Raw genomic sequence first — 19552 nt, 5'->3', positions numbered from 1 at the left:
CTTTTGCCACGACTGTATACTATATTCTATACTATTCTACTGTATCTAAGTCTATGTCGCTCTGACATTACTCGCACATATATTTATATATTCTTAATTCCATTCCTTTACTAGATTTGTGTGTATTGTTTATATGTTGTGAAATTATCTAACAAGATATTACTTGTTAGATATTACTGCACTGTCGAAGCTAGAAACACAAGCGTTTCGCTACACCCGCAATAACATTTTCTAAACACTTGTATGTGACTAATACAATTTGATTTGATTTGGATATAGTGGTATAGACTGGTCGTGACCGGTCTCGCAGTCCAGTACAGTAAGTAGCGGTGTATGCACCTGTTATTTGTTTGCGATCCGCCAATAAAAACTCAAAGAAGAAGAACAAGGGACCCCCCCCCCCTCCGTTTAACGTCATCAGTCTGCGACACTGCCTTTCTAGACAGTATAAGACCCATCTCGCATGTCAATGCGTGCAATTTGTATGTAACTTTTGGATCTTTACGAAGTGGTTTTGAACACTTTAGAGTTGTACATTACATTGAATGTTGTTACTAGAACGTTGTCAATAATGAGTTCTCAAATCACTTGTGTTGGATGGGTAAAGCGTGGCGTTTCGAAGGAAACACCAGATAAGGTAAGAAGCTAGCTAAATTGCCAACAAGATAGAAGATAGGTGTTTTCATTAGTCGGATTCCGTTGCAAAACGGAAACCGTTTACTCTAGGAACCTAACTGAAGCGAACGAAACGGGGAGGGACCTAACAGAATTTGGCCAATAGAAACTCGTTTTGTTGCAAAACGTATTATTCGGAGTAAACGGTTTCAGTTGCAAAACTTTTTGCAACGGAATTCGATTAATGAATACACCCCAGATAGCAAGCTAGTTAATACGTTCTGTTGTAGTTACAGCATTTATAATAATTCATGCAAATAAAATGAATGGCAACAACTAGGTAATGTTTGTTTTAACTTGTTGCCACATTTTGTTACAGGTGGAGTTGAGCAAAGAAGAATTGCAACACATTATAGCAGAGGCAAAACAACAATTGGGGTTGGTGGAGTTTTTGGATGACTTGACATAACTTTTTTTGTTTATTTGGAGGGCTTCAGAAAAGAACACTGACCTGAGTGGGACTATGAGACTGAAACTGCTATTCAAACTGTCAATATAGGATATTAATTGAGATGTGTAGCTAAATGTTTGAAATACTCATTATTTATGGACCTGCGAAGTGACTCAGAAATAATTTCCTCAATGGTGGGGGTTTCATCAAATCAAATGAGTTAAAAATTAAATTGACCCCAACATTATAAATGGTGATTTCTTTGAACTCTTGTTCAGGATTAGCAATTAATGTATTTGTGTCAATGTAAACTCAGCAAAAAAAGAAACGTCCTCTCACTGTCAACTGCATTTATTTTCAGCAAACTTAACATGTGTAAATATTTGTATGAACATAACAAGATTCAACAACTGAGACATAAACTGAACAAGTTCCACAGACATGTGACTAACAGAAATTGAATAATGTGTCCCTGAACAAAGGGGGGGGGGGGGGGGTCAAAATCAAAAGTAAGTCAGTATCTGGTGTGGCCACCAGCTGCATTAAGTACTGCAGTGCATCTCCTCATGGACTGCACCAGATTTGCCTGTTCTTGCTGTGAGATGTTACCCCACTTTTCCACCAAGGCACCTGCAATTTCCCAGAAATTCTGGGGGGAATGGCCCTAGCCCTCACCCTCTGATTCAACAGGTCCCAGGTGTGCTCAATGGGATTGAGATCCGGGCTCTTCGCTGGTCATGGCAGAACACTGACATTCCTGTCTTGCAGGAAATTACGCACAGAACGAGCAGTATGGCTGGTGACATTGTCATGTCAGGTTGAGCCTGCAGGAAGGGTACCACATGAGGGAGGAGGATGTCTTCCCTGTAACGCACAGCGTTGAGATTGCCTGTAATGACAACAAGCTCAGTCCGATGATGCTGTGACACCCCAGACCATAACGGACCCTCCATCTCCAAATCGATCTCGCTCCAGAGTACAGGCCTCGGTGTAACGCTCATTCCTTCGACGATAAACGCGAATCCGACCGTCACCCCTGGTGAGACAAAACCTCGACTCGTCAGTAAAGAGCACTTTTTGCCAGTTCTCTCTGGTCTAGCGATGGTGGGTTTGTGCCCATAGGCGACGTTGTTGCCGGTGATGTCTGGTGAGGACCTGCCTTACAACAGGCCTACAAGCCCTCAGTCCAGCCTAGCCTCTCTCAGCCTATTGTGGACAGTCTGAGCACTGATGGAGGGATTGCGTTCCTGGTGTAAGTCAGGGAGTTGTTGTTGCCATCCTGTACCTGTCCCACAGTTGTGATGTTCGGATGTTCCGATCCTGCGCAGGTGTTGTTACATGTGGTCTGCCACTGCAAGGACTATCAGCTGTCCGTCCTGTCTCTCTGTAGCGCTGTCTTAGGCGTCTCGCAGTACGGACATTGCAATTTGTTGCCCTGGCCATATCTGCAGTCCTCATGCCTCCTTGCAGCATGCCTAACAGGCTAACTACATTTTACATTTTTTTTACATTTTAGTCATTTAGCAGACGCTCTTATCCAGAGCGACTTACAGTAGAGTGCATACATTTTATTAAATTTTTTACATACTGAGACAAGGATATCCCTACCGGCCAAACCCTCCCTATCCCGGACGACGCTATGCCAATTGTGCGTCGCCCCACGGACCTCCCGGTTGCGGCCGGCTGCGACAGAGCCTGGGCGCGAACCCAGCCCAGCCTGGGTTCTAGACCACTGCGCCACCCGGGAGTTAGCCCTAGACCACTGCGCCACCCGGGAGTTAGCTAGCGAAATTGCCATAAATGTTTAATGCTTTTCGACCTGTCCCCAAATTAATGTAATTGGTTCAGAGTTTGTTTTGATATTTTAACCTGCGTCTCGTGATCTTTGGTGTGGGTGGACAAAATAAATGTATGCACGATGGCACACGTGCTCAGCCGGTTTGGGTTCCGTGTTAGGCACGTTCACTCAGATGAGCAGGGACCCTGGGCATCTTTCTTTTGGTGTTTTTCAGTCAGTAGAAAGGCCTCTTTAGTGTCCTAAGTTTTCATAACTGTGACCTTAATTGCCTACCGTCTGTAAGCTTTTAGTGTCTTAACGACCGTTCCACAGGTGCATGTTCATTAATTGTTTATGGTTCATTGAACAAGCATGGGAAACCGTGTTTAAACCCTTTACAATGAAGATCTGTGAAGTTATTTGGATTTTTACGAATTATCTTTGGAAGAAAGGGACGTTTCTTTTTTTGCTGAGTTTATTTGTGTTTACTCAGTGAACGCATAGGTGAAGAGGAAGAGGAGGAGGATGAAGGCATGGCCAGCGGGCAGGAACAGAGTGACGAGGCAGAAGCTGTTCAGGGACAGGAGCCAGAGCAAGATGAAAATGAAGCAGGAAGGGAAGAAGCTGATGAACTAGCAGAGTATGGTTTGGATAGATATGACGAGGAAGACGAGGGTAAATATAGTTTCTGCATCTGCTCTCAGATTATGTCTGATCTTAAATTCATGGGTTATCTATATCTGTTTGTTAATATGCCATGAGGACTGTGTTAATCACTGTTTGTTTTTTTCCCAAATAACTCTCTCTTACTGTTTATCTTTTTTTTCTGGTACAGTGACTGCCAACCTTGGTGACAGCCTTGCCGGCCTCACAGTGTTCAGCACCAACGAGGAGGATCCTCACATTACCATCAAAGACACAGTGAGTCCAGGGCTGTGTGCCAGTTCAGAGTGATGAAACATCTCACCAGTCTGGTTTGGTACCAACTAGTAGTGCATGCCAAGCATATCACATAAAATATGTTTTGTCGCACACCGGATAGGTGCAGTAAAATGTGATGTTTTACAGGGTCAGCCATAGTAGTACAAATTGGGGTCAAGTGCCTTGCTTAAGGGCCATCGATAGATTTTTCACAATGTCTGCTCGGGTATTCGATCCAGCAACCTTTTGGTTACTGGCCCAACCCTCTAACTGCTAGGCTACCTGCCACTTAAAAAAATCCATATTGTGATAAATTACCTAATTGATGCGATACCGATAAATAGAAACAATAAGTTTATAATGTGCACCACAGTATTTTTTTATTTTTTATTATCCTTTAAACTACTACTACTAGTTTGATTGTTGTAGCCATCAATTGTCCCATTGAACAAACTTATTTCAAACTTCACATTTCTCTAGTTTAGGCTACTTATCGTAATAAACAATATCAGCAAAATGCCTGCGATAAGTGGTTGGTGTCGATCATTTTCGGTTTATCGTCCCAGCTCTTAATTTCTGGTAATTCTGTGTCGTTCAGACTTAGTTATCTTTTCTTTGTGTCTCAGGACCAGTATGAGCGAGAGGACTTTCAAATCAAGCCCAATGATAACCTCATCATTTCAGGCAGAGCAGAGAAGGACTGCTGCAACCTGGAGATTCACGGTGAGTTACAGAGACTGTTGTTCTAACTGGCAATTTGACTCTCAGCTTAGACTTACTTGTGTAAAACTCCTGCTTCACAGCATCAAATAGAATCAGTGTAGACATAGTGAGTGTACAAAACATGCCCTTTCCATGACATAGACTGTCAAACAAGCGATCATAGCTTTCATCTGACGTCAAATCCACTTCAATCAGTGTAGATGGAGGAGACGGGTTAAAGAAGGATTTTTAAACCTTGGGACATGGATTGTGTATATGTGCCAATCAGAGGTTGAATGGGCAAGACAAAATATTGAAATGCCTTTGTATGGGGTATGGTAGCAGGTGCCAGGCGCAATGGTTTGTGTCAAACTGCAACGCTGCTGGGTTTTTCATGAACAGTTTCCCGTGTATATGAAGAATGGTCCATCACCCAAAGGACATCCAGCCAATTTCCCTGTGGAATACTTTTGAAACCTTGCAGTGTCCATGCCCCGACGAATTGAGTCTGTTCTGAGGGAAAGGGGGGGGGTTTGCAACTCAATATTATGAAGATTTCCTAACGTTTGGTATACTCCGTGTACATGCCAGTGTAAAAACAAAGGTTTTAATTAATGTATTTATTTGCCTCTGCACAGTATACAACTCCGAGGAGGAATCCCTCTATGTTCACCATGACATACTCCTGGCAGCCTATCCACTGTGTGTGGAGTGGCTTAACTTTGACCCTAGTCCAGAAGGCACAGGTGAGTGAATTCACTTTTTATAGTGTTGAATGGATTCTCAGATTTGACTTTGAGTTAAGCTCAAACAGCAGTTTATCACAACCCGACTCTGCGAAATGGACATTCATTTCAGTGTTTTCTCAGTGTATAACATGTTTTTTTTTTTTTGACTTCACATTAACTCCATCCGTTTGTACAGGCAATTATGCGGCTATAGGTAACATGACACCGCAGATCGACGTGTGGGACCTGGATGTGGTGGACTGCCTAGAGCCTGCCTTCACCCTGGGGAGCAAGAAGGCCTCCAAGAAGAAAAAGAAAAGCAAAAAGGTCATCTTCCCACAAGGACTTGGATGTGGTAGTTTCTACTGTTATGTTTATGGTGTTGGTGTCTCCTCACTATGGCCCATATCCTAACATGCAATTTGAGTTTTTAGGCTGCAGCAGAGCCAGTGGAAGGTCATACAGACGCTGTACTGGACTTATCCTGGAACAAACTGGTCCGGTGAGTCATATTGAGAGTTGTCCCCGTTACCCCTGACCCCTAGCCCCAGACCTTTCCACTCATGTCAGTGTAACCACACAATCACAATGTCACTTGTGTTATCACAAACATACCATCCACCTTTACTCTGAGTTTCTGTGTGTTGCTTCTCTTTTCCACAGCAACGTCTTGGCCAGTGGGTCAGCCGACGAAACCGTGATCCTGTGGGATCTGGCACAGGGTAAGCCGGCAACAACACTGCGCAGACACACTGACAAGGTACGTGTATCCAGTCATCACAGCCTGTTTAACTTCCCATAATGGACCAACTGTAAATAAACAAAAATACAATGTGAAGTTGATTTTGGATGTAGCCTCGCCTGCTTACTTGTAATGTTGATCTCAAACATTAAAGTCAAGTCCCTTTTAGGTTCAGACGTTGATGTTCCACCCCTTTGAAGCTCAGACCCTGATATCAGGATCATACGATAAGTATGTCCAATCTTAATCTGTTACAACCTCTGAAATTGTCAAATTAATTGTCATCTCCTGTATATAGGAGGTCGGGATTGTGAATGTACAAAACTAACAAGTCTTAACCGGTGTCTTCTTCCTCTGGCCAGGTCGGCAATCCTGTATGACTGCCGCAGCCCGGACAGCAGCCATCGCACTTGGAGGTTTAGCGGGCAGGTGGAAAGGGTCGCCTGGAACCACTTCTCGCCCTGCAACTTCCTGGTAAGCTGCCCTCTTGCCACCTCTCACATAGCATATTGGCTAACTTTCACATGGAAAATGCTCGGTGCACTTTCCTGTTTCCACTCTCACTGATGTTTGGCGGTGTTTTAGGCGAGCACAGAGGACGGCTTTGTTTACTGTCTGGACGCACGCTCGGACAAGCCAGTGTTTACGCTAAGGGCACATGACGGAGAGGTGTCAGGTGGGTGTGGTCAGAGGCCAATTTCTGCCCCTACTTCCTCTAGCCCCTACCCATTCATATTCAGAAGTTAAAATACTGGATGAGTACTGGTACACAAACATGGCATTCAAGGTCAGGGGAACAGAATTGAAGTCAGTTGTCTCTGGCCCTGTAGGCTTGGACCTTAGCAGCCAGATCCGGGGATGCTTGGTCACCTCGTCAGCAGACAAACACGTCAAGATTTGGGACATCTTGGGGAACAAGCCCAATCTAGTTCACACCCGGGACATGAAAATGGTAACGATGGTTTCTCTGTCGCTGTAATCATTGCCATGTCATTGCAATAAGCTCCATCATGTTTCTGTCTAACAGCGAATGTTTGGATGTGTGCTGTATATGTGGCTGTTGCGGTGAAATGCTCCCTTTCTGTTGATAGGGGGTGCTGTTCTGTGCAGCGTGCTGTCCTGACATGCCCTTTGTATATGCATTTGGAGGACAGAGGGATGGCCTGCGGGTTTGGGACATAAGTGATGTGGCAGCAGGTACAGTTTCAATTTCATTACCTTCTGCTCTAGGCCTGATAAGGAGCAGAGTCTATCAAGCCGAGTCTATCATGTATTTTCTTTTTGTTCCAGAAAAATATATATATTTAGAATATGACAACTGGCCTTTACACTTTTTTTAATCAATCAACCAAATGTATTTATAAAGCCCTTTTTACATTAGCAGATGTCAAAGTGCTACACAGAAACCCAGCCTAAAACCCCAAACAGCAAGCAATGCAGATGTAGAAGCACAGTGGCTACAAAAAACTACCTGTTCAATACAGAGGGATAGTTTCGCTCTCCCTCTGTATTGAACATCTATTTATTATGGGCTTTGACTGTAAGTTTATTTAGCTATCATCTCTCCTGCTTGGTAGTAGAGTCATGGGTTTGGATATCTGTGTGTCCGCTTGGTCACTGAGGTGTTAGATCAGTAGCTGATGGTTATCAACATGGTGTGTTTGTGTGTACGTGACCGAATATGTTCACTGACTTTCTTTGCGTGCTGTCTCCAGTCGCTGAGGTGTTTGGCAATCGGGAGCGGTTGGTGGCAACCACAGCGCCTGAGGCATCCAGCAGCACTTCCTCCACAGCAGATATGGAGCTTTCCTAGTGAGCCACTCTGGACCAACTTCCAATCAACATAAAGCGGCACCTTGGACTTACACACAGAGATCCACATAGCCAAAGACTTTGTCAACCTGGGACCAAGAAGGCACTTCAAGAACATTGCCAGAGCTGTGGATGGACTTTCTCTCTTCAAACTTTTCTTCTAAAACAGATCTCCTAATAGTTAAGCGCCACAAATATTTGTTTTGTGAGCTAAAATGTCTTTGCAACAAGGAAGGTCAATATTTATCTGAATGTATATGTCAAAATAATTCAATAGATATTTGTTTTTGACTAGCAATCAATGAAATAACTATTGAAATGTGACTTTGAAGGCACAGGTATCTGGTTTAGTGTCATCAATGATTATTTGTGCAGGACTTTGCTAATCTTGGCCTTTCCTCCCCACCCAGAATAAACAATGTATTATGTCAGTGACATTCCTGCGTTTGTTAAATTAGAAATGTGTGAAATCTGAAATACCTACACAAACATTTACTGAAAGGCCCATCAGGGAAAAATACAGATTTGACCAACTTGTGAAAAATATACAGTACCAGTCAAAAGTTTGGACGCACCTACTCATTCCAGGGTTTTCTTTGGTTTTATTATTTTCTACATTGTAGAATAATAGTGAAGACATCGAAACTATGACATAACACATATCGAAGCATGTAGTAACCAAAAAAGTGTTAAACAAATCAAAATATATTTTGTATTTGAGATTCTTCAAAGTAGCCACACTTTGCCTTGACAGCTTTGTACACTTGATATTCTTAACCAGCTTCATAAGGTAGTCACCTGGAATGCATTTCAATTAACAGGTGTGCCTTAAGTTAATTTGTGGAATTTCTTAATGTGTTTGAGCCAATCAGTTGGGTTGTGACAAGTTAGGGGTGGTATACAGAAGATAGCCCTATTTGGTAAAAGTCCATAGGGCAAGAACAGCTGAAATAAGCAAAGGGAAACAATAGTCCATCATTCCTTTAAGACATGAAGGTCAGTCAATGCGGAAAATTTCGAGAACTTTAAAATATTCTTCAAGTGCCGTCGCAAAAACCATGAAGCGCTATGATGAAACTGGCTCTCATGAGGATTGCCACAGGAAAGTAAGACCCAGAGTTACCCCTGCTGCAGAGGATAGGTTCACTGCACCTCAATTGCAGCCCAAATAAATGCGTCACAGAGTTCAAGCAACAGACACAGCTCAACATCAACTGTTCAAAGGAGACTGTGAAATCAGGCCTTCATGGTCGAATTGCTGCAAAGAAACCACTACTAAAGGACACCAATAAGAACAAGAGACTTGCTTGGGCCAGGAAATACGAGCAATGGACATTAGACCGGTAGGAAATCTGTCCTTTGGTCCAAATTTGAGATTTTTGGTTCAAACCGCCTTGTCTTTGTGAGACGCAGAGTAGGTGAACGGATGATCTCTGCATGTGTAGTTCCTACCGTGAAGCATGGAGGAGGTGGTGTGGGGGTGCTTTGCTGGTGACATTGTGATTTATTTAGAATTCAAGCATGGCTACCAAAGCATTCTGCAACGATACACCATCCCATCTGGTTTGTGCTTAGTGGGACTATCATTTGTTTTTCAACAGGACAATGACTCCACACCTCCAGGCTGTATAAGGGCTGTTTGACCAAGAAGGAGAGTGATGGAGTGCTGCATCAGATGAACTGGCCTCCACAATCACCTGACCTCGATCCAGTTGCGATGGTTTGAGATGAGTTGGACTGCAGAGTGAAGGAAAAGCAGCCAACAAGTGCTCAGCATATGTGGGAACTCCTTCAAGACTGTTGGAAAAGCGTTCCAGGTGAAGCTGGTTGAGAGAATGCCAAGAGTGCTAAGCTGTCAAGGCAAAGGGTGGCTACTTTGAAGAATCTATAATATAAATACTATTTTGATTTGTTTAACACTTTTTTGGTTACATGATTCCATATGTTTTATTTCATAATTTTGATGTCTTCACTATTGTTCTACAATGTAGAAAATATTAAAAATAAAGAAAAGCCCTTGAATGAGTAGGTGTGTACAAGCTTTGACTGGTACTGTAGTAAATCTGATATTTGAAAAGGAAAGGACGCCAATCTTTTTTATCATACGCATGTGTTTGAGGAAGCTTTTATCCGGGAATTGAGCATTACCAGTTCTATAACCAGGGGCAACAGAGACGGATCCTCCTCTCTGGGTAGTCTGGCCAGTAGATGGAGTGGTCTACTCCAAAAATAAACACACTCCCAGAAGTATCCCTCCAGCGATACTGGACTCGAGTCACTGGCACTGCCCTCAGCAGATGTCTCTGTTGAATGATGCGGCACTGGGGGCAGCTGGAGTGGGACGACCGCACCATCCGCCGTGAGGCTGCGTTGACCTCTTCCACAGAGAAGGTGCTAATGGGACACACCTTTTGGCCCAAGCCATGGTGGAGAATCTCCCCCATGGCATGGGAAATCCTCTCCTCTGGGATGCCGCCTGGGACATCTAGCAGGTACCTGTCGACATGACAGCGGTAGTCCACCCGCAGCTCTTTGAAGTAGCACAGCTGACCATTTCCCACGCACATCTCACAGCAAACCCGGCCCAGGGACATGCAGGACATGCAGGGCACCATCTTCTCACCCTTGCACTCTCTACAGGGCTTTTTGGTGCCCCTGCCTCGCCCATGGCACACAGGGCAGCGCACCCTAGTAGAGGCACAGCAGGCCTTGCACATAACCCACTTCTGCTCCTGGCAGTAAGAGCACCCGGTCACTCGGTCTGTGTGAATCAGCCTGTAATTTAACACCTGGTTGTGGAACATCTTGGCCAGGGTCACAGGCACCTTCCAGGGTTGTGGCTCCTGTACTTCCCCTGCTGATTTTGGAGACACTGGTACTTTGGAAGTTTTGCATTGCGGTTCAAATCTTAAGCACACAGACCTGTGCTCTGTAAATGTTTCCAGTCTGTAACAGTATGCAACATCATGGGTTACGCCAGTGATGACCATTCCTCTGGCTGCAGCGGGTGAAAGGAGTGGTTTGTTTCGCACCCAGTCAACAAGAACATCACGGATCGTCTGTTCTGGCAGAGGAGACAGGATGAATGTGTTAAAAACCTCTGGCTGAAGTTTCACTGATACCTTTGCCTTCCCCTCCTCCATTGGCGGTGGAACTGTGGAGTACTGAGATGGTTCCAGTATGAGGTCACATCGGTAACCCTTTCGATGTTCAGTTGCCATTATATGGAGGTTAAGAGCAATGCTGTTACTTGAGTTTCATGTTAACGAATTAGCAAAATGTTCAAATCCCATTCTTTCTCAGTTTACTCTATTCCAATTCTAAAATGATATTTATGATGTCATAATGCATTTATACAAATATGATAAATACTTTTCCCCCAAATACATTTGACAGTTAAACTGTCCCAGTTGTTTGATTTTTGTATTTTTACTTTGGCTTTACTTAAGAAAAAGGATTTGTTCATAAAGGTTTGTACAGCGGAACAAACATGTAGGGTTTACGTATCTACACGGAAATATTTCCATGTAACACAAAAACAACATTTTTTATGAGCATGGCTACTACAGGTCATTTAAATAGGTTGAGTTGTTTATTTACAAGGTTTACAACTGTTACTCAACTGAAACACTGCACAGGTGAGTACTGTCTATTGTAAAACTTGCAAGATTAAGGAACGCGTTTTGTGAACACAATCTCAAGTGCTGAAAGGATTTTGTCAACTAACTATCTAGTTAATGTTAGCGCACATATATTAGCAAGCATTTCTGAGGCAGAGAACCCAGCTGGCTAGCAATCTTGTGACTGTAGCTTGGCAGTTATTAATCACATCATACTGTACCTTTTGATTTATGTAAACCAATATATCCACAACAGGCGTTGTGCCTGTCCTTCACAAGTCAACTATCCGTGGACCTTCCATTGATGATGATTGGTAAGTAGATAGCTTGCTACGTAGCCTTAGTTACAGTAAATCATAATTTTGTGAGTGTGTGCATTGCGATGACTTTGTTCATTTCTTGTCACCTTCATTGCAGTAAGGTGGAAATTGGTGTGACATCTGATGGGAAGACCATAGTGTGCTACCATCCCTCTGAGGATGTTCCTTATGAACTTACCCAGGTAAGAAATTAGAACTTGGATTTGCCGATACTGACGTTAACAGAGATGATGGGGAAAGGGAAACATTTAAATACTGTAAATACTGCATTTGCAAACACTGCAGATTGATCTGTGAAATCGTGATGTCTGTGGAAGGCTGAGATTTACCTGCCAGCAAGATTCCCCTTTTCTCACCATGCTGACTATTAAACGGCAAAGTAAGCCCTGCAATTTAGGTTGAAAAACAGCATAAATGGTCTTTGATTGTTATGGCTTTCTTATGTATTTGTGACACTGTAGCCCATTCTACGGCCAAACCCCCTGACCAATCCGGCAGAAACACATGACCAGGTGCTGAAGGCCCACCTCGGCAGGGAGGTGCTGCAGAACAAACAGGCCCCCACCATTGAGGAGCTCAGCAAAATGTTTCACACCACCAAGCACCGCTGGTACCCTGTGGGACAGTAAGTAGACCTTCTATGATTGAATCACTTTAGTGATAGTCAGTACTAACTGGGTACTGTCTAAATTATGAAGAGATACTCAGAAGGAGAAAATTATGTTGATGATTGCTCAAAGCATGGCAATAGATAGATGCCACACCCGTTCCATATTAAATATTGGTACTGAACTCACATGGCACTTCCTTAGTATTAAAGGCCCAGTGCAGTCAAAAATGTAATTTCCTGAGTTTTATATATATTTCCATACTGATGTTGGAAGAATGCTGTGAAAATGATAATGCTCTTTTGGTGTAAGAGGGCTGTTTGAAAAGGTTGTCTGAAATTTCGGCCTGCTTGGTGACATCACCAGGCAGTAAATTAGTTAATAGACCAATATGAAAGAGTTTCAAACGTCTCTGCCAATAACGAGGCTTCCGATTTCCCCTCCCCACTCCGACAGTCCTAGCAAAATTCTTGCTCGAGAAATTGCTCTTGCTAAGAAGCTATTTTTGTTTGTTTTTGACCATTTTGATTGAAAATAATCCCAGTAGGGTACATAATTGTTACCTAGAAATGATTTGATATTGAGATAACGTTTGCATGTGGCCTTTTAAGTATCCAAAATGTACCTTAAGTTGCTAATTTGTAAATTAATGTAATGCTAATGTATTGAGTGAGAAACTTGCATGAAGGTGGGTAAAATCCTCACTCAGTCCTTTTTAAAATCACCTATAGAGTGCATTGGCAAAGTATTCAGACCCCTTCCCTTTTTCCACATTTTGTTACATTACAGCCCTATTCTATAATTTAGGGGAAAAAAATATTTGATCCATATTCACACAATACCCCACAATGACAAAGTGAAAACAGGTTTTTAGACATGTTTGCACATTTTTATTAAAATTTTAAAACATAAACGTTATGTAAATAAGACCCTTTGCTATGACATTCGAAATTGGGCTCAGGTGCATTCTGTTTCCATTGATCATCCTTGAGATGTTTCTACTGCTTGATTGGAGTCCACCTGGGGTAAATTCAATTGATTGGACATGATTTGGAAAGGAACACACCTGTCTATATAAGGTCCCACAGTTGACAGTGCATGTCAGAGCAAAAACCAAGCCATGAGGTCGAAGGATTTGTCCGTAGAGCTTCGAGACAGGATTCTGTCGAGGCACAGATCTGGGGAAGGATACCTAAACATTTCTGCAGCATTGAAGGTCCCCAAGAACACAGTGGCCTCCATCATTCTTAAATGGAATAAGTTTGGAACCACCAAGACTCTTCCTAGAGCTGGCCGCTCGGCCAAACTGAGCAATCGGGGGAGAAGGCCTTAGTCAGGGAGGTGACCAAGAACCCCATGGTCACGCTGCTAGAGTTCCTATGTGGAGAAAGGAGAACCTTCCAGAGGGACAACTATCTTTGCAGCACTCCACCAATCAGGGCTTTATGGTAGTGGCCAGACGGAAGCCACTCCTCAGTAAAAGGCACATGACAGTCCACTTGGAGTTTGCCAAAAGGCACCTAAAGGACTCTCAGGCCATGATAAACAAGACTCTCTGGTCTGATGAAACCAAGATTGAACTATTTGGCCTGAATGGCAAGCGTCACGTCTGGAGGAAACCTGGCACCATGCCTACGGTGAAGCATGGTGGTGGCAGGTTCATACTGTGTGGATGTTTTTCAGTGGCAGGGACTGGGAGACTAGTCAGGATTGAGGGAAAGCTGAACAGAGCAAAGTACAGAGAGATCCTTGATGAAAACCTGCTCCAGAGCACTCGTGATCTCAGACTGGGGGCGAAGTTTCACCTTCCAACAGGACAACGACTCTAAGCACACAGCCAAGACCATGCAGGAGTGGCATCGGGACAAGTCTCTGAATGTCCTTGTGGCCCAGACAGAGCCCGGACTTGAACCCGACTGAACATCTCTGGAGAGACCTGAACATTGATGTGCAGCGACGCTCCCTATCCAACCTGATAGAGCTTGAGAGGATCTGCAGAGAAGAATGGGAGAAACTCCCCAAATACACGTGTGTCAAGCTTGTAGCGTCATACCCAAGTAGACTCGAGGCTATAATCGCTGCCAAAGGTGCTTCAACAAAGTACTGAGTAAAGGGTCTGAATACTTATAAATGTGATTTTTCTGTTTTTTATTTTTAATTACATTTGCAAAGATTTCTAAAAACCCGTTTTCGCGTTGTCATTATGGGGTATTGTGTGTAGATTGAGAGATTACAATTTAATTCATTTCAGAATAAGGCTGTAACAAAGTGTGGAAAAAGTCAAAGGGTCTGAATACTTTCCGAATCCGCTGTATATTGAAAATGTTAACTTTTGTTCCTTTTTTTTCTTAGGTACCATATGCGACGCAGAAAGAGAGATCCTCCAAAAGACAGATAGTTGTTAAGGAGTTTCTTACCTTAAGAATCATTGATACCTTACATAATTTTTAGCTTGGCTCACCCCCCCAAATCCCAAACTGTTTTGTGTGCAATTATTTGTGCTGTAAAATAAAATTAACAAATCTGTAGTTGCGCACTTTTATGTTTGCTTTGAAGCAGATTACCAAAACTGTCAGTGAAATATATATTTTCCCTATGTGCTGAATACCTTTTATTTCATGAAATTCTGGGACATGGTTAAGGTATCTGCATGTTATTGTGGAGGAAGAAGGAGAACACTGCAATAGCGGCGTATCGGGAGAAAGAAAAAGCTGCAACTGGGACTCAAACTTTGGCTCCTACTGTGCAGAACAATATTACATTGATTGTGATAACTGTCCATTTAATAATTTCAATTCAGTCCATGTCTTAAGTTTTTGGGATTCAAAGAAATTACAATAAAGAGTACGTTCATATTTCTAGTATTTTCTCTAAGATTTTGAAAGCACCCACTCCTGGAACATGAAGTTCGTTTAATTGAAATATGTTCACGCTGGTCGTTGACCAAAATACATTTCCCAGCATTCACAATCCCGTCAGAGGCCAACACCATTCACCGGAAGGCGTGTTTGTCGGCGACGAAGGAGTGAACATACAAAAATATTGTATACAGTAAAACAAGATGGCAGGACTACCCCGCAGGATTATAAAGGTAATTCCAAAAACCCCATGCAATAAATAGTTCACAAGCCGTAGTTCGGTCCCCTTTGAGTTGCATAGAAAAATAAGACTCGGCACGTGCATTGCCATGTATTTGCTAGCTAACTAACGTTACTTCCGTTAGCTAGGTACTGTATGTCTCAGGCTCAGCCCCAAGTCAGAGGAATGTTTGGTCAAATGTATTAACCTTCCTGCTGAGTATGGCCCAAGTCTACTTAATTGCCTATGTGTTGAAAGTAATACTTTTCTTAGTGTACATGTATTGAAGTAACCTTGCTATGGTCTCAAGTTAGCGATCTGAGCAATGACCCTCGACTGGCACTGCTAGCTAACGTTAGCAACGTACATACAGCTAGCAAATTTAGCTAGTTAGATATTGATGGAACTTGCTGTACTACTGGACTCCAGAGTATGTATTATAAACTCACATTTACTTGCTTGGTTTATTGTGTATGAAAGTGCTTTGGGTAGCAAAGCTAACTTGGCTTTAGTATAGGAACCGGTGGCAGTGCAGGTATTTCTCTCATACTGTGTCTAGGCCCAATGAGCAGGATCAGGAGATCTTGTTGGTCTTGCAGGAGTTCTGTGTCAGAAATGAATGAAGCGACATGGGACAATAGTTTGTCATACATATACTAGGTGGCTGCAAAAACAAATGTTTGACAGAAACATTCAATTTATCAGCCTACTCAACTGGCCTAACTTACTGACTTGCCTAGTTGAATAAAAAAACTGAGAAGACAAACATTTACAGTGGTGTTATAGTGTACATGGGCCTATCAGTGAGTTATATTTGAAAGTTATTGATAATACATTTTTTTCCATCAGAATGACAGTCATACCATGAAGATGTTACATGTTTGTTCTCACTAGGCCTCAGACATAATTCACAAAAAACAGACTTTGCAGCTAGTCCACCTCCAGGCATGTAATTATTATGTATTTTGTTTGTTTAACCTTTTATTTAACTGCAATAGAATGTATCCTATGAGCTCTTAGCTGAGGATCTAAAACACTGCGTGAGTGACCATTTTGTGCTCTTGAAAGAGACAAGACAGAAGTGAATGTTCATTGTCCCTAAAAAGTTCAGAAACAGAATGTCAAACCTGATCTTGAATGCATGGATGGCTGCCCTTGCACCAAAACATAGTTGTCCAAAACCTTGGTAACTATTGACCCTGACCTGACATCTGGTTGTTGGTGCTAATCTGTCTTGCTACATCTGTGTCGCATTCTCCTTGAGACAATTTAAACTGGGTTCACTTCAAACATGACACGTTTCTGTCTATCTACCTGCATGTCTTGATCTGTATCTCTGTCCGTGTTCAGGAGACTCAGCGTTTGTTGGCCGAACCCGTTCCTGGAATAAAGGCAGAGCCTGATGAGGCGAATGCACGCTACTTCCATGTGGTGATTTCAGGGCCCCAGGACTCCCCTTTCGAAGGAGGCACCTTTAAACTTGAACTCTTTCTGCCAGAAGAATATCCCATGGCAGCTCCCAAAGTGCGATTCATGACCAAAATCTACCACCCCAATGTGGACAAGCTGGGTAGGATATGCCTAGACATCTTGAAAGGTGAGTTATCCAGATTCACAATTATCATTAGTCACAGTCATGTCCTGACTCAAAGTATGACTCCTTCCTCCACCATTTTCTTTTTCTCTCACAGATAAGTGGTCCCCAGCTTTGCAGATCCGCACAGTGCTGCTATCAATCCAAGCATTATTAAGCGCTCCTAACCCTGATGACCCACTTGCAAACGATGTTGCAGAGCAGTGGAAATCAAACGAAGCCCAAGCCATTGAGACAGGTGAGACAGCGCACGCACGCATGTGTCATGTTCATGTTTAAAGTGAACCCAGTTTAAATTCTCACCCCTTGGCACGTAAATTATTTTGCATCCTCTGATCAAGAGTACCTATCGCTGAATGTGAACAAAGCCTGGTTTTAAACAGAGGCAGTGAGTGTGAGAAGGAACCAATTACTTACTGCTCTTGTAGTGCTCTTCACTTCAGCCTCCTAAAGTGCCACTGCAGGTCAAATCAATTCAGAGATAGCAAGACATTCCTTCAAGAAGAATGCTGATACCTGTAGTTAATGAACCCCCTCTCTGTGCACCTTGCAGCTCGGACATGGACCAGGCTTTATGCGGGAAACAGCATTGAGGTTTAGAAGAAAACAGACGGGCACTGGATGTTAACATAACCAAGATCTCCTTTATTTGCATTTAAAGGACAGTCTTAGACAAAAAAAACAAGATAAAAGCAAGCAAAAAAAATGGTAAAGAATATATTTAAAAGAAAACGAAACTACTGCAGCCCTCTGATTTTATGGCACATAGCAATGTGTTTTGTCTTTGTCCTGGCTCACTGCTCGAATGCATGGACAGAGGCTGATGCCCAACCACAGCTTTCTGTTTCTCCGGGGGGGGGGGTGAACGACAAGTCTCTGTGCACCACCGAGGGGTTACAAACATAGGACATCGCCCTGGACCCACAGTCATACAATGGGTCAGTTTAGTCAAAGATCAATAAACTGAGGGAGTTTGTGACACCAAATACCCACCCATTTGAAAATGTCCACTTGAGGTTATGCTGCCTAGCCTCTTGTTGAATTTAGAGTAAACTTTGTTTCCCTCAGACAGTTGAAGTTGTGGGTTCGGAAGTCTTGTGTTTGCAAGCCCTTGGCAGAAGCTCAGATTAGGGAGGTGAGGGTGTCGGTTACGATGTCCTTCTGGGGAGAAAGGCGTTCTTTTCATTTTCTTTTAATGTTATTTTAATTTATTTTTTCTCCTATGATACTTCATTAAAAGCATGTACTTACCCAAGCCCAGAACATGACTGTTCTAACAAGTTAGATCCGTATTGATACTGAGAAGTATCACTTTCGGGGTGTTGATGGGGGGGAAATGTACACCCAATTCTGACATGAAACAACGAGGCATGAAATGCTATCATTGTCACTTCATTGCTGAGATCCACACAAGACTTGTTGCTTCTGTACTTATATTCTGTAAATGTTATGTTGTAGTAAAAATATTTTTGTTATGCCATTTTGTTTGATCTCTTTTTTGCTAGCACTACCTACATATTCTGGTAGGTGGTGTTTCATTGCTTTTCCCATACTCTGTCCTCACCCTTGTCTTTTCCACAATTCTCTACTGCAAGTGTATCCAGCGTTTAGTTCAACCAACATCCTGAAAGAGGGGAGAAAGTCAGAGAATGTTCTAATTTATTTATCTTTTTCTAAGGGATTTAGAATTAAATATCAATGATGATTCATCATCCAAGCGTCTGGCCTTTAGATTGAGAATGGCTTCCACGTCTCTGGTTAGTCCACTCATGTGAAAAAGGCAAACGAGAATCGTGTATTACCGGTGTCTGAAATGATATGGGAAAATAAACCAATGCATTAGCATTTGTGGCTCCTGTAAATAAAATAAGTTGAGTAAGACTCCTGTGAATGTGTCTGTGTGCTGTTGTGTATCTGGGTAAGGGGATGTGACTCACTTGTTTTGTTTATTGACACACTTGCTCTGTCTGAGTAGATGGGTACCTGTATGTCAGGGCCATGCTTGTCTTTAGGGGCTAGTATGTCACAATGGTTTTATTGTCCTGTCTTTGTTTACATGGCAACAGTGAGCCACTCAGTGGGGGTCATTCTATGAAAATCAATCTACATTGATGAGGATAAAAATGTAATCAATCCATTTTAGAATAAGGCTGTAACCTAACCAAATGTGGAAAAAGTCAAGGGGTCTGAACACTTTCCGAACGCACTGTATATACTGTATTAACACACAGCACTTCAATTAAAACAAACATTTTGTGTCATTATCTGACACTTAAGTGTTTTCCCTAGTGGTTAAGGTGGGGAAAGGAAAGCCACAATTTTCATAGAATGACCCATGTGCCAATCCTCGGAATGTAAATGCAGGAAATTATTCCTTGTATTATGGTCCTGTCTTCGTTTATATGGCAACAGTGAGTCACTCAGTGTAGGAACTAATCCTCAGAATATAAATGCAGGATATTATTCCTTGTATTATCTTTTAGACACTCAACATTAACTAACCTCAAAGCAATAAAGATTTGTCAGTGAAATTAGTCCATCACTTTATTTTTTATTTGTACATTTTAGTCAGTTAGCAGCCACT

General features: G+C 42.6%; 3 protein-coding genes across 4 annotated transcripts; all 3 read left to right on the top strand.

The window, feature by feature from the left end:
- The first annotated feature begins 436 nt into the window (after positions 1 to 436).
- LOC120049995 (periodic tryptophan protein 1 homolog) lies at positions 437 to 8185 on the top strand. 2 transcript variants are annotated; one of them, XM_038996564.1, is made up of 15 exons: positions 437 to 637; positions 995 to 1053; positions 3337 to 3518; positions 3679 to 3764; positions 4391 to 4487; positions 5105 to 5212; positions 5391 to 5521; positions 5629 to 5696; positions 5858 to 5954; positions 6106 to 6167; positions 6299 to 6410; positions 6522 to 6612; positions 6767 to 6888; positions 7028 to 7133; positions 7652 to 8185. In XM_038996564.1, the coding sequence occupies exons 1-15, from the start codon at positions 572 to 574 to the stop codon at positions 7747 to 7749; spliced, it is 1485 nt and encodes a 494-aa protein (XP_038852492.1). In that variant the 5' UTR covers positions 437 to 571; the 3' UTR covers positions 7750 to 8185. The 2 variants fall into 2 exon arrangements, with proteins under 2 accessions (XP_038852492.1, XP_038852494.1); XM_038996566.1 differs by lacking the exon at positions 995 to 1053.
- A 3089-nt stretch (positions 8186 to 11274) lies between these two features.
- LOC120050002 (39S ribosomal protein L42, mitochondrial-like) lies at positions 11275 to 15151 on the top strand. The gene is made up of 5 exons (XM_038996576.1): positions 11275 to 11386; positions 11625 to 11682; positions 11786 to 11870; positions 12150 to 12313; positions 14649 to 15151. The coding sequence occupies exons 1-5, from the start codon at positions 11299 to 11301 to the stop codon at positions 14692 to 14694; spliced, it is 441 nt and encodes a 146-aa protein (XP_038852504.1). The 5' UTR covers positions 11275 to 11298; the 3' UTR covers positions 14695 to 15151.
- Positions 15152 to 15276: 125 nt separating this feature from the next.
- LOC120050001 (ubiquitin-conjugating enzyme E2 N-like) lies at positions 15277 to 18855 on the top strand. Its single transcript, XM_038996575.1, has 4 exons — positions 15277 to 15387; positions 16725 to 16971; positions 17066 to 17206; positions 17522 to 18855. Exons 1-4 carry the CDS (start codon positions 15358 to 15360, stop codon positions 17566 to 17568), a joined length of 465 nt encoding a protein of 154 aa, XP_038852503.1. The 5' UTR covers positions 15277 to 15357; the 3' UTR covers positions 17569 to 18855.
- Positions 18856 to 19552: the final 697 nt, after the last annotated feature.

Source organism: Salvelinus namaycush, chromosome 6, assembly GCF_016432855.1.
Source record: "Salvelinus namaycush isolate Seneca chromosome 6, SaNama_1.0, whole genome shotgun sequence".
Taxonomy (NCBI): Eukaryota; Metazoa; Chordata; class Actinopteri; order Salmoniformes; family Salmonidae; genus Salvelinus; species Salvelinus namaycush.
Note: the sequence above shows the minus strand (reverse complement) of the source record. Positions and strands in the feature narration are given on the sequence as shown.

Bases quoted from the DNA above. Each gene is read 5' to 3' on its own strand.
- LOC120049995 (XM_038996564.1), top strand. From the start codon at position 572: ATGAGTTCTCAAATCACTTGTGTTGGATGGGTAAAGCGTGGCGTTTCG. The intron at 5,697-5,857 runs GTGAGTCATATT...TCTTTTCCACAG, and splicing joins TCCTGGAACAAACTGGTCCG to CAACGTCTTGGCCAGTGGGT. The intron at 6,411-6,521 runs GTAAGCTGCCCT...GCGGTGTTTTAG, and splicing joins TCTCGCCCTGCAACTTCCTG to GCGAGCACAGAGGACGGCTT.
- LOC120050002 (XM_038996576.1), top strand. From the start codon at position 11,299: ATGAGCATGGCTACTACAGGTCATTTAAATAGGTTGAGTTGTTTATTT. The intron at 11,683-11,785 runs GTAAGTAGATAG...CCTTCATTGCAG, and splicing joins CCTTCCATTGATGATGATTG to TAAGGTGGAAATTGGTGTGA. The intron at 12,314-14,648 runs GTAAGTAGACCT...TTTTTTTCTTAG, and splicing joins CGCTGGTACCCTGTGGGACA to GTACCATATGCGACGCAGAA.
- LOC120050001 (XM_038996575.1), top strand. From the start codon at position 15,358: ATGGCAGGACTACCCCGCAGGATTATAAAG. The intron at 15,388-16,724 runs GTAATTCCAAAA...GTCCGTGTTCAG, and splicing joins TACCCCGCAGGATTATAAAG to GAGACTCAGCGTTTGTTGGC. The intron at 17,207-17,521 runs GTGAGACAGCGC...TGCACCTTGCAG, and splicing joins AGCCCAAGCCATTGAGACAG to CTCGGACATGGACCAGGCTT.